At 42.5% G+C, this 13,929-nt stretch overlaps 1 protein-coding gene across 1 annotated transcript in view; it reads right to left on the bottom strand.

Annotated features, from left to right (window-relative positions):
- The window catches only part of ANTXR1 (anthrax toxin receptor 1), a 260,409-nt gene that overhangs the window by 85,454 nt on the left and 161,026 nt on the right, over positions 1–13,929 (bottom strand). The window contains exon 14 of the mRNA XM_013967784.2: positions 460–501. Within this exon, the coding sequence (XP_013823238.1) occupies positions 460–501 (42 nt within the window). The remainder of the gene's footprint in view (positions 1–459; positions 502–13,929) is intronic.

The following is a 13,929-nucleotide window of genomic DNA, read 5'->3' as shown; positions in this document are numbered from 1 at the left end:
TTTTAAATTAAAGGAAAATGTAATACTTCAGCATCAGTCTGTTCCTAGAATCACTGATTGTTTGGAGAATGTGGCAAATTCATCCCTATCCACACACAAAAAGCATTGTCTCTTCAGGGAGAAGAGATCTAGCAAGTGTCTGTTTTGGAGGAAAAATCAGTACCTCAAGGCTCCAAATAATTGTACTGAGAAAACCATTTATGTTCACATCTCAATTTTTTCTTGCAGGGAGAAAACCTTCCAAAAACCATTGTGCCTCCGGCTGTCAGTTCAGATCAGTTCCTGTTTATCCTTGGTTAAGAAAGAGCCAAAGACCTCCCTCTTTGCTGCTTCATAGCAATGGGAGTCTAGGCCTGATGTACTTCTGCTCTGTGGGGGCCTGAGCCGGGGGCCTGAGCCTGGGGCCAGCCCAGGCAGCTCTCTGTCCCACCCTGCCACCCAGCCCACCTGGTCACTCACCTCACTTTCCTCAGCAGGGGGTGGAGGGACCTCCTTGATGATCTGAAAAGGGGGGAAAAAAAAGAACAAATGAGTAGAAATCTTTAGCCACCTGCTTTCCAAAGGTGCCTGGGTGGTGTGGCCATAATTACCACCGTAATGGGTTCAAGCAAGGCAGGTGTCTTTCTGGGCAGAAAAACTCAGTAATTACAGCATGATCCATCTGAGGGCTCCACACTCAACTGTGCCTCTTATAGTTTTGAATAGGGAAATATTCCACAGGTACCAGTTTCATCTCTTACCCCAGGTAAAGTCTTGCAAATGTATTCACTCATTTATTCATCTAGTCGTTCCTGCATCAACTCATTCACCAATCCACCCAAACCGCTACACATCTAACAGAAATGGTACACAACAGAAGTTAAGACAGTACTGCAGAGGTCAGTCAGGTATGGGCCACACTCAGACTGTTGGCAATCCCATTAACTGCTGCTGGCCCCAGGTGGTGCTCATGGAGGGAGGGTGTGACAGTCAGGCAGACTGATTCCCAACAGAAGGCAGCAAAGAAGGGGTAACCAGGGATTCCTTTCAGGGCCTTGAAACTGAAGAGGTACAAAGATTTACATATCAATATTCTAAGACTGGACTCTGCAAATACCGCATCATCTGGGTTAAAGAGAGATGTGTGGTCACTTTGGGAAGGCAAGCAATTGGAAGCCGCTTCTAACCAATGAGAGGACGGGTAACACATGGGAGAAGGACAAGCAAGGAGGACAGAGGGGTGGCAGTAAGCCACCTGTCTTCATTTTTATCTCCAACTTGTACAGCCCATTCATAAAAGGAAAGCTCTTGCCACCTTTAAGTTAATTCTGTTTAAAATTTTTTATAAGGTAGTTTGACCATTATTTACTCTGACTCTACCACATGAAAAAGCTCGCTTAAAACTCAGCATTCAAAAAACTAAGATCATGGCGTCTGGTTCCATCACTTCACGGCAAATAGATGGGAAAAGTTGGAAACAATGGGAGATTTTATTTTTTGGGCTCCAAAATCACTGCAGCAGTGACTGCAGCCACAAAATTTAAAGATGCTTGCTCCTTGGAAGAAAAGCTATGACAACCCTAGACAGTGTGTTAAAAAGCAGAGACATTACTTTGCTGACAAAGGTATGTATAGTCAAAATTATGGTTTTCCCAGTAGTCATATGTGGATGTGAGAGTTGGACCATAAAGAAGGCTGAACGCTGAAGAACTGATGATTTCAAACTGTGGCACTGGAGAAGGCTCTTGAGAGTCCCTTGGACAGCAAGGAGATCAAGCCAGTCAATCCTAAAGGAAATCAACCTTGATTATTCACTGGGAATACTGAAGCTGAAGCTCTAATACTTTGGCCACCTGATGGGAAGAGGCAACGCATTGGAAAAGACCCTGATGATGGGAAAGACTGACGTTAAATGAGGAAGCAGGCGGCAGAGGATGAGATATTTAGATAGCATCACCGACTCAATGGACATGAATTTGAGCAAACTCCAGGAGATAGCGAAGGACAGGGAAGTCTGGCATCTTGTAGTCCATAGGGTTGCAAGGAGTGGGACACAACTTAGCGACTGAACATCTACCACATCCCTCGGAGCCTCCCTCCTCTCACACTCCAAACTTTATTATCAGAATGTTGGGACCCCAACATGCAGTCCTTTTCCTGAGAATTCTGGAAAACACAAAAGTCATTATGTATCTTTTGATATGTTAGCATCAGCGCTGGCCTGAACCACTTTGTGGATGGGTGCTCAGGTGCTGTCCATGGGACCAGTTTCTTAATCTGATTGGAGAGCTCTACCGGCTGCAGAGCAGGCTGCCTACTAGGCCGCTCTTCCTCCCCATCCCTCCTACTAAGCACATCCCATCTTTCATTCAGTGATTATTCTGGGGCCTCATCTGGGCTCTGATCCCCACTGCCGTCACTCATGCTACCACTATCTGTAATGTCATCTCTGTATGCTGAGATAGGCTACTCACTTGAGGCTCTACTAACACCAGCCAGGGGACTGAGCCTTCAGTCACCTAAAAGGATGGTATTCAATTAATCAAGAGGCAGAGGTGATCATTTTAAACTATTGTTGCATTTGCTTGCATTTCCTGGCCATTGTGAGAAAACTGCTGAAGGTGTTTATAAAGTACAAAGCTATGACTTTTCTCACCCACTCAACACTGACTCCAAACTCCTTTAAAAATAATCTCTGAGGAGGGTCATTACTGCCCAATGCAGACTTCCCATCATCCCAGAGGCAGTGGTGATTTTCAAATAGGAAATGGAAGGAGGAGTGAGGAGCTGGGGACAGCAATCTGGCATGCATCTCTTCTCTCAGGGCAGTCTTACGGAAGGGAGTGAGAGGAGGGCAGGAAATGTGGGGACACAGACAGATGTCGACAAGAGTGCTGTGAGCTATGTGCTTGCTGAGTACCCGAGGTGAACAGAGGTTCGGTGCAGAGCAGCTGGGCTTTTGTCTTCAAAATGCAATCAGCCTCGTCCATTGCTGCATGGAAGTACAGAGCAGTTGTCACTTGTGAGCCCCAGACCTGCCTCTTTCTGACTGTGAAGATCAGACAAGTTCCTGAACCTCCTTGAGCTCCACTGTCCACTTCTGTGAAATGGGAGCAATAACACTAACTTTGCAGGAACTGAGTCACGGTGAGCAATAATGTTTGCTCTGAAACAGGGTGGGTGCTCAATAGATGGTGCACCATCTATTATTAGTCCCCTTTCCCTTTCTTATAGTCACTGTTTCTTGCTTTTATCACATCTTTAATGAGGGTTTCACTTAACACTGCCCACCCTGCCCTTCCCTCCCCTCCGCCCCGCGTATACTGAATGACTATGTATTGTGATTTCCAGATGGTGCAGCCTACAAGCCAGAACTTCATAAAATGAGTGGGGTAGGAGGCTGGTGTTCAGACAGTGGCCACGGGGCCTGACAGTGGCCAGGGTCTTCACAGGGGTCAGCAGCAGTGTGTTTTACCACGTATTTTTAAGCACATGACATCAGCCAGGAAGTGCAGATATCAGCCAAGTGGCCCACCACTCAGACCAACCCATCTGTGAGCTTATGTTCACAGTGTCTTATTGGATATTCATTGAATTTTACAGCCAACAATGTCCCAAGGGGAACCCCAAAGACAAAGCAAAATGCAAGATTTATTAAGTGTTAATCAAAAGCAGACTAATCTATAATCTAGATCCCACTCTGACATACTTGTAAACTGGCCACCTGAGCCTCTGAAAAAATACCACCATGTTCAGGTAGACAGGATTTAAGCACTTCCATCTGGCCTCCTGGGTTGGGTGTCTGGCTGTATTCAGTGGGAATGAAGAAGACTTCCTATTGCCTCCAGCACTGCCTGCCGCCCCCTAAACACCACTCCCCCCCGACCCCACCCTGAAGTGATGGCAAAAGAGCATCTCAAAGTGCGATCCAGGCAGGCTGAGTTGAAGTCATATGATTACTCCAAGCCTTGAAGCTGGATGGGCTGCCTGTGAGTGAGCCAAACCTTCATACCAAGACCAGCGCCTGGGCCACCCAATGGAGTGCTCTGAGTACACAGCCACATCAGCCCTCCCCACCTCACCCGCCAGAGGGCCCGAGTCCAGGTGGCCTGGAGGAGCAATTGGGCAACAGCCTGCTTTGCTCTCCAGCCTACAGCCCACTGCGGCCTTGCTGCACAGAGTGGCCCAGGCTCACAGGATAAAATGCAGACTGCCCTGGCCCCCACAAGACCTGTAAGACATGGCCCCCCACTTCCCTACCTCACTCCTCTCCACCTCCCTCCCCTTCACTTCTGCACTTCAGCCTCCTGGCACCTTCCTGTTCCTTCCACACACCTGGCTGCTTCTCACTGGGAGCATCTTCCGCCTAAATGCTTGCTGTGTTCCCTGCTTTGTCTGCACGTCTGCAGGTCTCCGTTATGGGGTCTCACACAACCCAGTATTTTCTATCATACTTTTAAATGTAATTGAAAGTTAATTGCATAATTTCTGGGCTTCTAACTAGCATGACTGGAGGATCTTTATTTCTTACAAGAATGCACACAAGAAGCTGCTGAGCACTACCAAACTTAGGCTTGATTTGGGCCACTTCCCTTCTTAGAAGGTTCTGGAGCTTCCTCTTGGATTTGGGTGGGCTTGTCAGCTCCTTGCTCATTAGGAGGGACAAAGAGAAGATGGATAAGGGTGAAGAAATCCTTAATGAAATGTTTAAGAGGAAAATCCCTCAACAGACATATTTGTACGTGTATCATGGCAGGACTGGGGAGCACTCTGGTCTGTGATGTCTGGAACAGAACTGTCTCTGAAGTATGCTTGTATATATTTTAGATTTTTTTGGTTATGGTAAAATTCACATAACATTAACCACTTAAAAGTGTGAGCCAATTATATTGGGTGTACCAACTGCTATCAGGTAAATGTGAAGATGCTGTCCAGTCGTCAGCAGTGACCTGGAAGAAATACACAAAACTCTCTCTCTCACACACACACCTCATCTGCTTTCTCACTTCTGTTTTCCCCTGTGCAATGCAATTACATATCACACTTGTGAGCATGTGTACTTTTCTTCACTAAAGCATTTACTGTAGCATCCTTAACACAAATGTGTGTCCTGGTTGAAGAAGCCAGGATTCAGGGAAGGAGGAAAATCTTAAGCTTTGGTAGAACTTGTGAAGATGTGAGAGACAGAAGACACCCAGAGAGCAAAGGAAACAGAGGGACCCCCTCTGTTTCATCAGAGACCACACTGGAGAACACAAAGAAAGGAGAATGGAACTCATGGGCCCATCATTTGCTTTACAGGGGATTAGAGGCATGTGGCATGGATGAAGAAAAGGCCATAATGCTGACAGCAGCAGAAAAACACATTTGTGGCATTTTTTTCTTATTTGGAATCACACAAATAGTTTTTTTTGTTGTTAAGAAAAGAGGACCCTGGCAAGACATCAAAAGCTGGGTTTCTATTTTAAGCCAGTGCAGAAGGAATAACAAGACAATGAGTCACAGCCATCCACCTCTGTTGTTGTGATACTTCGTCCTAAGAATGTCCTTCCTTCCGTCCTGTTAACTCAAAAGCATGGGGCTACATCATACTCAAATCCATCACGAAACTTCATGTGTTTATATTTTAAAAATTGAGGCATAGAGCTATTTATACTGTAGCATTATTTTAATTGGGCTTCCCTGGTGGCTCAGACAATAAAGAATCTGCCTGCAATGCAGGAGACCTGGGTTCAATCCCTGGGTTGGGAAGATTCCCTGGAGAAGGGAATGGCAACCCACTCCAGTATTCTTGCCTGGAGAATCCCACGGACAGAGGAGCCTGGTGGGCTACAGTCCATGGGGTTTTAAAGAGTTGGACATGACTGAGTGAATGACTAAAATACACACATTACTTTAATTAAGAATTTAAAGCATTTAAAATGCTAGAAAATTTTAGTGTATTATTAATGTTAAAAAATGTGTTACTTTAGAAGGCTTTTGGTGTTCTGTTCTGAACCTATTTCCCTCACTAGGCTGTTACTTTCATGGGGCTAAAATTCCATAAAGAACTGACATTTTAATTAATTTATTTTGCTTTTATTTTTAAATTTATTTTTTAATTGGAGGGACATTGCTTTACAATATTGGGATGGTTTCTGCCATAGAATGTCGCAAATCAGCTGTAATATACATGTATCACCTCCTTCCCTCCCCCCAGCCCTCGAGGTCATCACAGAGTGCCGGGGTGGTCTCCCTGCGTTATATGACAACTGCTCCCCAGCTATCTGTTTTACTCATGACAGTGTATATGTGTCCACGCTACTTTCTCCATTTGTTCCACTCTCTCATCCCCACTGTGTCCATAAGTCTGGTTTCTCTATCTGCATATCCACTCCTCTGCAAATAGATTCACTGATACCATTTTCTTAGATTCCATATATGTGTTAATACATGATATTTGTTTTTCTCTTCCTGACTTACTTCATTCTGTATAACAGGTTCTAGAACTCACTAGAACTGACTCAGATCCATTCTTTTTTATGGTTGAGTAACAGTCCATGGTATATACGTACCACAGCTTCCTTATCCATTCATCTGTCGATGGACATCTAGGTTGCTTCCATGTCCTAGCTATTGTAAATAGTGCTGCAGTGAATACTGGGGTACATGTGTCTTTTTCAATTATGTTTTTCTCAGGGTCTATGCCCTGTAGTGGGATTGCTGGGTTGTATGGTAGTTTTTTATTCCTAGTTTTCTAAAGAATCTCCATACTGTTCTCCATAGTGGCTGTATCAGTTTTTATATTCCCACCAACAGTGCAAGAGAGTTCCCTTTTCTCTGTATCCTCACTACCATTTACTGTTTGGAGATTTTTTGATGATACCATTCTGACTGGTGTGAGGTGATACCACATTGTAGTTTTGTTTTGCATTTCTCTAATAATTAGTGATGTTGAGCATCTTTTCATGTGTTTATTGGCCATCTGTATGTCTTCTTTGGAGAAATGTTTGTTTAGGTCTTCTGCCCATTTTTTGATTGGGCTGTTTTTCTGATATTGAGCTGTATGAGCTGCTTATTTATTTTGGAGATTAATCCTTTGTCAGTTGTTTGATTTGTAATTATTTTCTCCCATTCTCCCATTTTAACCTTGTTTATTTCTTCATTTGCTGTGCAAAAGCTTTTAAGTTTAATTAGGTCTCATTTATTTATTTATTTTTGATTTATTTCCACTACTTTAGGAGTAGGGGTCAAAGAGGATCTTGCTGTGATTTATGTCAAAGAGTGTACTACCTATGTTTTCCTCTAAGAGGTTTCCGGCATTAAACATTTAAGTCTTTAATTCATTTTGAATTTATTTTTGTGTATGGTGTTAGGAAGTATTCCTGTTTAATTCTTTTGCATGTGGCTGTCCAGTTTTCCCAGCATCACTGACTGTAGAGGCAGTCTTTTCTGAATTATATATTTTTGCCTCCTTTGTCAGAGATAAGGTGCCCAAATGTGCAGGAGTTTATCTCTGAGCTTTTTGTCTTGTTCCATTGGTCTATATTTTTATTTTTGTGCCAACACCATACTCTCTTGATGACTGTAGCTTTGTAATATAGTCTGAAATCAGGAAGGTTGATTTCTCCAGCTCCATTTTTCTTTCTCAAGATTGCTTTTGCTGTTCAGGGTCTTTTGTGTTCCATATAAATTGTGAATTTTTTTGTTTTAGTTCTATGAAAAGTGCCATTGGTAGGTTGATAGGGATTGCACTGAATCATAGATTGCTTTGGGAAGTATAGTCATTTTCACAATATTGATTCTTCCAATCCAAGAACATGATATATCTCTCTATCTGTTTGTATTGCATTTGATTTCTTTCATCAGTGTCTTACAGTTTTCTGCATATGGGTCTTTTGTCTCTTTAGGTATATTTATCCCTAGGTATTTTATTCTTTTTGTTGAAATGGTGAATGGGATTGTTTACTTTATTTCTCTTTCTGAGTTTTCATTGTTAGTGTATAGGAATGCAAGGGATTTCTGTGCATAAATTTTATATCCTGTGACTTTACTGTATTTATTGATTAGCCCTAGAAATTTTCTGATGGCATCTTTAGGGTTTTCTATGTATAGTGTCATGTCATCTGCAAACAGTGAGTTTTGCTTCTTCTTTTCCAATCTGGACTCCTTTAATTTCTTTTTCTTCTTTGATTGCTATGACTAGGACTTTCAAAACTATGTTGAATAATAGTAGTGAGAATGGGCACCCTTGTCTTCTTCCTGATCTTACAGGAAATGCTGCAGTTCTTCACCACCAAAAATAATGTTTGCTGTAGGTTTATTATGTTGAGATATATTCCCTCTATGAAGTTTTTTTTTTTCATCATAAATGGCTATTGAATTTTTGAAGTGACATTTTAAGAAACACCCTTCAAGTTATGGGAGAAATAATGGTATTTAGAGAACTTTTGGTGTATCTGCTACTTAACCATTGTTAATTTTGTAAAGAGCACAGGAAAGACAAATGACAGGGCCTGACTTTCTCAACTGGTTTTTGGTCTTTTGTGCTTTCTAAGCATAGTAGAACACCTAGGAATCTGAGTAATAATATTCCTTGAGTTTTGGGTAATTTTCAATTGTGAACTCAGGTGTAGTTTGCATTTACCTATGGGAGTCTTATGAAGACTCAGCTAAGGGATCCCCCTGCCGGAGGGGATTCAAGTTTCATTTTGCAGATTCCTAAGTACTTCTAAACTGTGAATCCCTTCTCTTAGTTTGTAATTTATAGAACCCAAAGTAATATATATTTGAACTCTAAAACTGAGAGGATGTTGTTTTGAATTTTTAGTGACACACACACACACACACACATCAAACTCATAGCCCATCCTTTTACTCAAAGTCTCAGCTGTAGGCAGAAGATTCAGTCCTACTCTCAAACTTTTATGGACTTATGTAAAGCTATGAAACCAAACATCTAGGTTATTGAGATTAGAAAATCACCACTGCTTTAGGGTCAGCTAAGCACCTAATTTCCAGAACCTTCTTTATTTTGTCCCTGGAAACGTCTGTTTTCTTGTGATTCTGGTTATGCACTTAAAACAAACTTTTATTATACATTTTTTCCAGGAATTTGTTTTTATTTTGCTGTGAGGTCTAGTGTATCACCAGCTGGGAGTAATCAATTTTTTGCAAATGATTACCTCCTGCATGCTCAGGAGGCATGCTAAGTTGCTTCAATCATGTCTGACTCTGTTCAACACTATGGACTGTAGCCTGCCAGGCTCCTCTGTCCATGGGATTCTCCAGGCTAGAATACTGGAGTGGGTTGCCATTTCCTTCTCCAGGGGATCTTCCCAACCCAGGGATCGAATCTGTTTCTCTTACATCTCCTGCATTGGCAGGCAGGTTCTTTATCACTAGCGCCACCTCAGAGGGGTTAACTCAAATAAATGTATTTAGATGCTTAAAGTCATTTGGAGCTTTTGATTTAAAACATTGCATATTATGGGACTTCTGGACTGATACCTTAATTCCAACTCTTTTGCTACTTCCCTGGCCTTACAGCTCAGTTGGTATAGAATTCGCCTACAATGCATGAGGCCCTGGTTCAATTCCTGGGTCGGGAAGATCTGTTAGAGAAGGGAGAGGCTACCCACTCCAGTATTCTTGGGCTTCCCTTGGGGCTCAGCTGGTAAAGTATCCACCTGCAATTTGGGAGACCTGGGTTCGATCCCTGGGTTGGGAAGATTCCCTGGAGAAGCAAAAGGCTTTCTCACTGCAGTATTCTGGCCTGGGGAATGCCATGGACTGTATAGTCCATGGGTCGCAAAGAGTTGGACACGACTGAGTGACTTTCACTTTCACTGACCTCATAAATTCTGTGTGAGGAGAAGCCATCAGAAGAGAGCTGTGTATAGAAGAAATGCCAATGAGATCTGAAAAGCCATATAACAAAAGGCTTTAGTCTCATGGATGGAAGGAGATGCTTGCTCTTTTGCTTTTACAATCTAGACTTCAATTCTGATTCCTTAACCTTATAATAAATATCTTTCTAATTAAAATCAAGAAACCAAGGGACACTAGGCAATGCAATGTGGAGAATGTCCAGCAAGTATGAGATACTAGCTGATGACAGATAATGAATCTTACTATACAAACAGTATAAATGTAATAGAAACCTCACAGCTGATTAAAGCTGGCCAAGTACTGCTTGAATTCAATCAATTTACACTGTAAAAGTTTAGTAAAGGCTACTGCCAAGGGTGTTGATCTAGAATGTAGTACAAGACATTTTCAAAGAAATGAGCTCAACTTTTTTTGTCTTTTGCATTTGGAACTCAAATTCCAAATAATTCTTGGCCTTTCATCATATCTCCCTTTAGACTGGAATTATTTCAAAGGCAAAACTCATCCATAACTCAAGAGAGAATGGTGGCAAGAATTCTAACATCAGTTGATAAGGCCCAAATGACTTACATGGTAATTCAAAAAAATGGTTATGCATAGTCTCCAGTAGACAATGTGCCAGGCATTGCAAAACTGAGACAGTTTTAAAAAATCCACAAATTCAGATTCCCTGAAGCTTGGAGGAGCATCTTGTCTGCCTTGGTTATGAGCAAGGTGATTCCAGCCACAGGGAGTGGCTGCGGATCTCATCAGGACACACACTGAGCAAGGATGAGGGGTGATGTTCACAGGGTGTTTGGGCTTGTTGGCATTGATGTACCCTTCCAGAAGGGCAGGAATGGGGCCATTCTTAGGAACCCAGGAATATGACTTTCAGCCAGTTCAGCATTCTCTGGGATTATGTTTCCCAAACAGTCTTTGGCAGAATGTTAGTATCCTTCCAGACATCAGTATGTCTATAGGTGTTTGGGAAGGACTAGTGTCCATCTAGGTGCTGGTATGTTAATGGGTGGGGATAGGACTAGGCCAAGGGGAAGGGGCTCCAGGGTCAAAAGAAGCTTAGGTGGATGTTGTTTTGAAATGTTGCCACTGACTACTTGCATCATATTTTGATGTGTAACCAGATTTGAGGATCACAGGCCAGGACATGTTGAAGGGGAGGAGCAGATTCACTTATACTAGGTGAGAATAAAAGGGAGTAAACTTAGAGCCAATAAGGTTCCAATTTTCTAATTTTTCACACGAGGAAATGAATTTAAAAGATTTTCCTTTAACTGATGGATGATAACCTCATACTGGAACCCCATTGTCTTTAATGATGGCTCGTCTCTTCCCAGCTCACTCGGGGGCATGAGGATGGTGGTGGGTGGGTTCCCAAGCAAGTGTCAAGGCCAGCTCTGTAGGGATGAGGGAAGCCATGAAGGCAAGGTGGAGATGACAACAGACTGGGTGTTTGGGGCTTGTGGTGCAGGGCAGGCCACGACAGAGCTCTGTGTAATCTTGCAAGCTTCAGAGCAAGGCGTGTTCAGATGGGAGTGGGTGGAGGCTGGAAAGGGGTCCAGAAAGCACGATGAATCTAGGCCTAAAATGCCTGGCTAAGGAGCTGCTTGTACTTGTTAGGTTTCTATTAAATAAACTTCAATAAATCCCTTTGGTGATGTGAGGCTTGGTTGTCTGGCCCTGAAAATTAAATATTATGCTTAAAGGTGTGGAGGGCATTATTTGAAGACTTTATTTTTATTTCAATTTAAGGCATATCAAGTTCCTGATTAGTTTTCATCCCTTGGAATTTGTCACTGGTGATGACAAAGGGGCTTATTTGTTGAGCTACCCTGGAAATTCAATAAGGGAATTAAACATGATCCTTTACATAATTCTTTAAAAACTGTTCATAAAATACCTACAAGGTCGTTAAAAACAAAGCAAAGCAAAAGGGAACTGACTTTTGTTTATATTGAGAGAAATTCTCAATACAAGCACATAATCTTTTCCCAACAAACTGAATAAAAATATTTGCTATTATTTGAATAGAAATGTAGCAATTTGATTTCACCTAAATAGTGTGGTTTAATTAGCTGGGTCGCAGAAGAACTGCGACTCTCTAGCAGGATCTCTTTGGAGTAGGAAATGGCAACCCACTCAGTATTCTTGTCTGGAGAGTTCTATGGACAGGGGAGCCTGGTGGGCTACAGTTTGTGGGGTCACAAAGAGTTGGACACAACTGAGCGACTAAGCCCAGCACAGCAAGGTCTCTTACTTTCTTTCTAGTTGTGGAAAAAAAACGCACAACCTACTCTTAACCATTTTGAAGTGTACAGTTCAGTAGTGTTAAGTATATTCACATTGTTAGGCAACCAAGCTCCAGAACTTTCTCATCTGGCAAAATACAGCAAGATCTTTTGGCTCAGAGCTCCTGACCCCATTTACCTTTCAATAAAGTGGGCACATTTCTAGGATTATATTTAAGAAGCAGATATAAAAGTGCTTTGTTACGCAATGTTTGATACATATAAAACCATGTGTTAACAGACATGTAATTTATGAAACCTAATAATGATGATGCAACCACTCATGAGACTACCAGGCCCTACAGTTCCACTGTTTGTGAGTTCCTTGCATATCCCCAAGATGATTTAGCTTTTTAGTTTAGTTTGGAAAACATATGAATTACATGCCAGGCACTGTACTCCTCTGAAGGATGATTTTCTGTGACTAGTTTCTCCTTCCCCTGGAGGGGTTCATTGTATAGTGACAGGAACATATATATGAATGAATCGCTGTGTTAGAATGAAACAGTTCTCTAGTCCAGTGGTATCCAATCTTTTTGGCACCAGGGACAGGTTTCATGGAAGACAATTTTTCCAAGGACGGCGAGGTTGGAGGGATGGTTTTGTGATGATCCAAGTTCATCATATTTAGGGTTCATGCTCCTATGGGAATCCAACGTGGCCACTGATCTGACAGGAGGCAGAGCTCAGGTGGTAATGTGAGCAACAGGGAGTGGCTGAAAATATAGATGAAGCTTCCCTCACTGGCCTGCCTGCTGCTCACCTCCTGCTGTGCAGCCCTGCTTCTAACAGGCCATTGACCAGTGCTGGTCTGAGGGTTGGGGACCCCTGCTTTAACAGATGTGTGAAAAAAGTGCTATGAAAACCAAGGAAAGTTGAAGCTAATTCTCCCAGGTGGGAAAAAGGAAAACTAGTTAGATGGAGTAATCATGAGCAGGACTTCAAAGAGGAATTGTAGACAGAATAGATAAAGACTATGAGAATATTTCAGCAAGTGGAAACAACAGAAAGAGACCAATAATAACTACATGGTATGTTCAAGGAGCCCCAAAGAACAGAGCGAGCCTGGAGACCACTCTCCTTCCATTTGGCTACTCAAAGAACTTTGAGATTTATAAGTAACAGTCTTGAACTGGGCACGGTTAATGACTGTGGAACTTCACTCCTGGCTTCCAACAGCTTATGTCTATAGGGGAAGATTGACAAGCAAACAATCAGTAAGAACAGCATGGTTGGTGGCACAAAGAAGCCCTCACGGGGTGCTTAGGGGTCCATGCACACACAGGGAGGAGGGTAGGAGGTGAGGCTGGAGAAGGGGGTTGTGGCCAGACTGGGAAGGGTCTACACATGCCAAGTCAAGGAATTTGAAGTCTATTTTAGAGAACTTGAACAGTCATGAGGATTTGGGGCTGGGAAGGGAGTGGGATCACGAATTGTTTCCTTGATTTTTTTTTTTTAAGGAAAAAAATCTAGTGATGGTAGATTAAAAGAGCAGTTAGAAAGTTATTGCAATAGTTCAGGTGGGAGATGCAGAACCTTAGACTAGGGCAATGACATGCATCCATTCACTCATTCATTCATTCCAAACTATTTGTTAAGCAACTCCTGAGTTCTAGGTATTATACTTGGGCTGGGGTAGAGGATGTGGACAGAAGAGCCAGATGAGATGGGGTGTGAGAGAAGAGGATGCTCTATACACAATTCCGAAGTGAGAGAAGACAAGAAGAGAGAGAGAAGACATTGGCAATCACTCTGCTGTCTCTAGTTTGGGCAGCCCCGAGGATGATGACAT

This window comes from Capra hircus, chromosome 11, assembly GCF_001704415.2.
Source record: "Capra hircus breed San Clemente chromosome 11, ASM170441v1, whole genome shotgun sequence".
Lineage (NCBI taxonomy): Eukaryota > Metazoa > Chordata > Mammalia > Artiodactyla > Bovidae > Capra > Capra hircus.
This window is presented reverse-complemented; position numbering and strand designations above follow the sequence as displayed.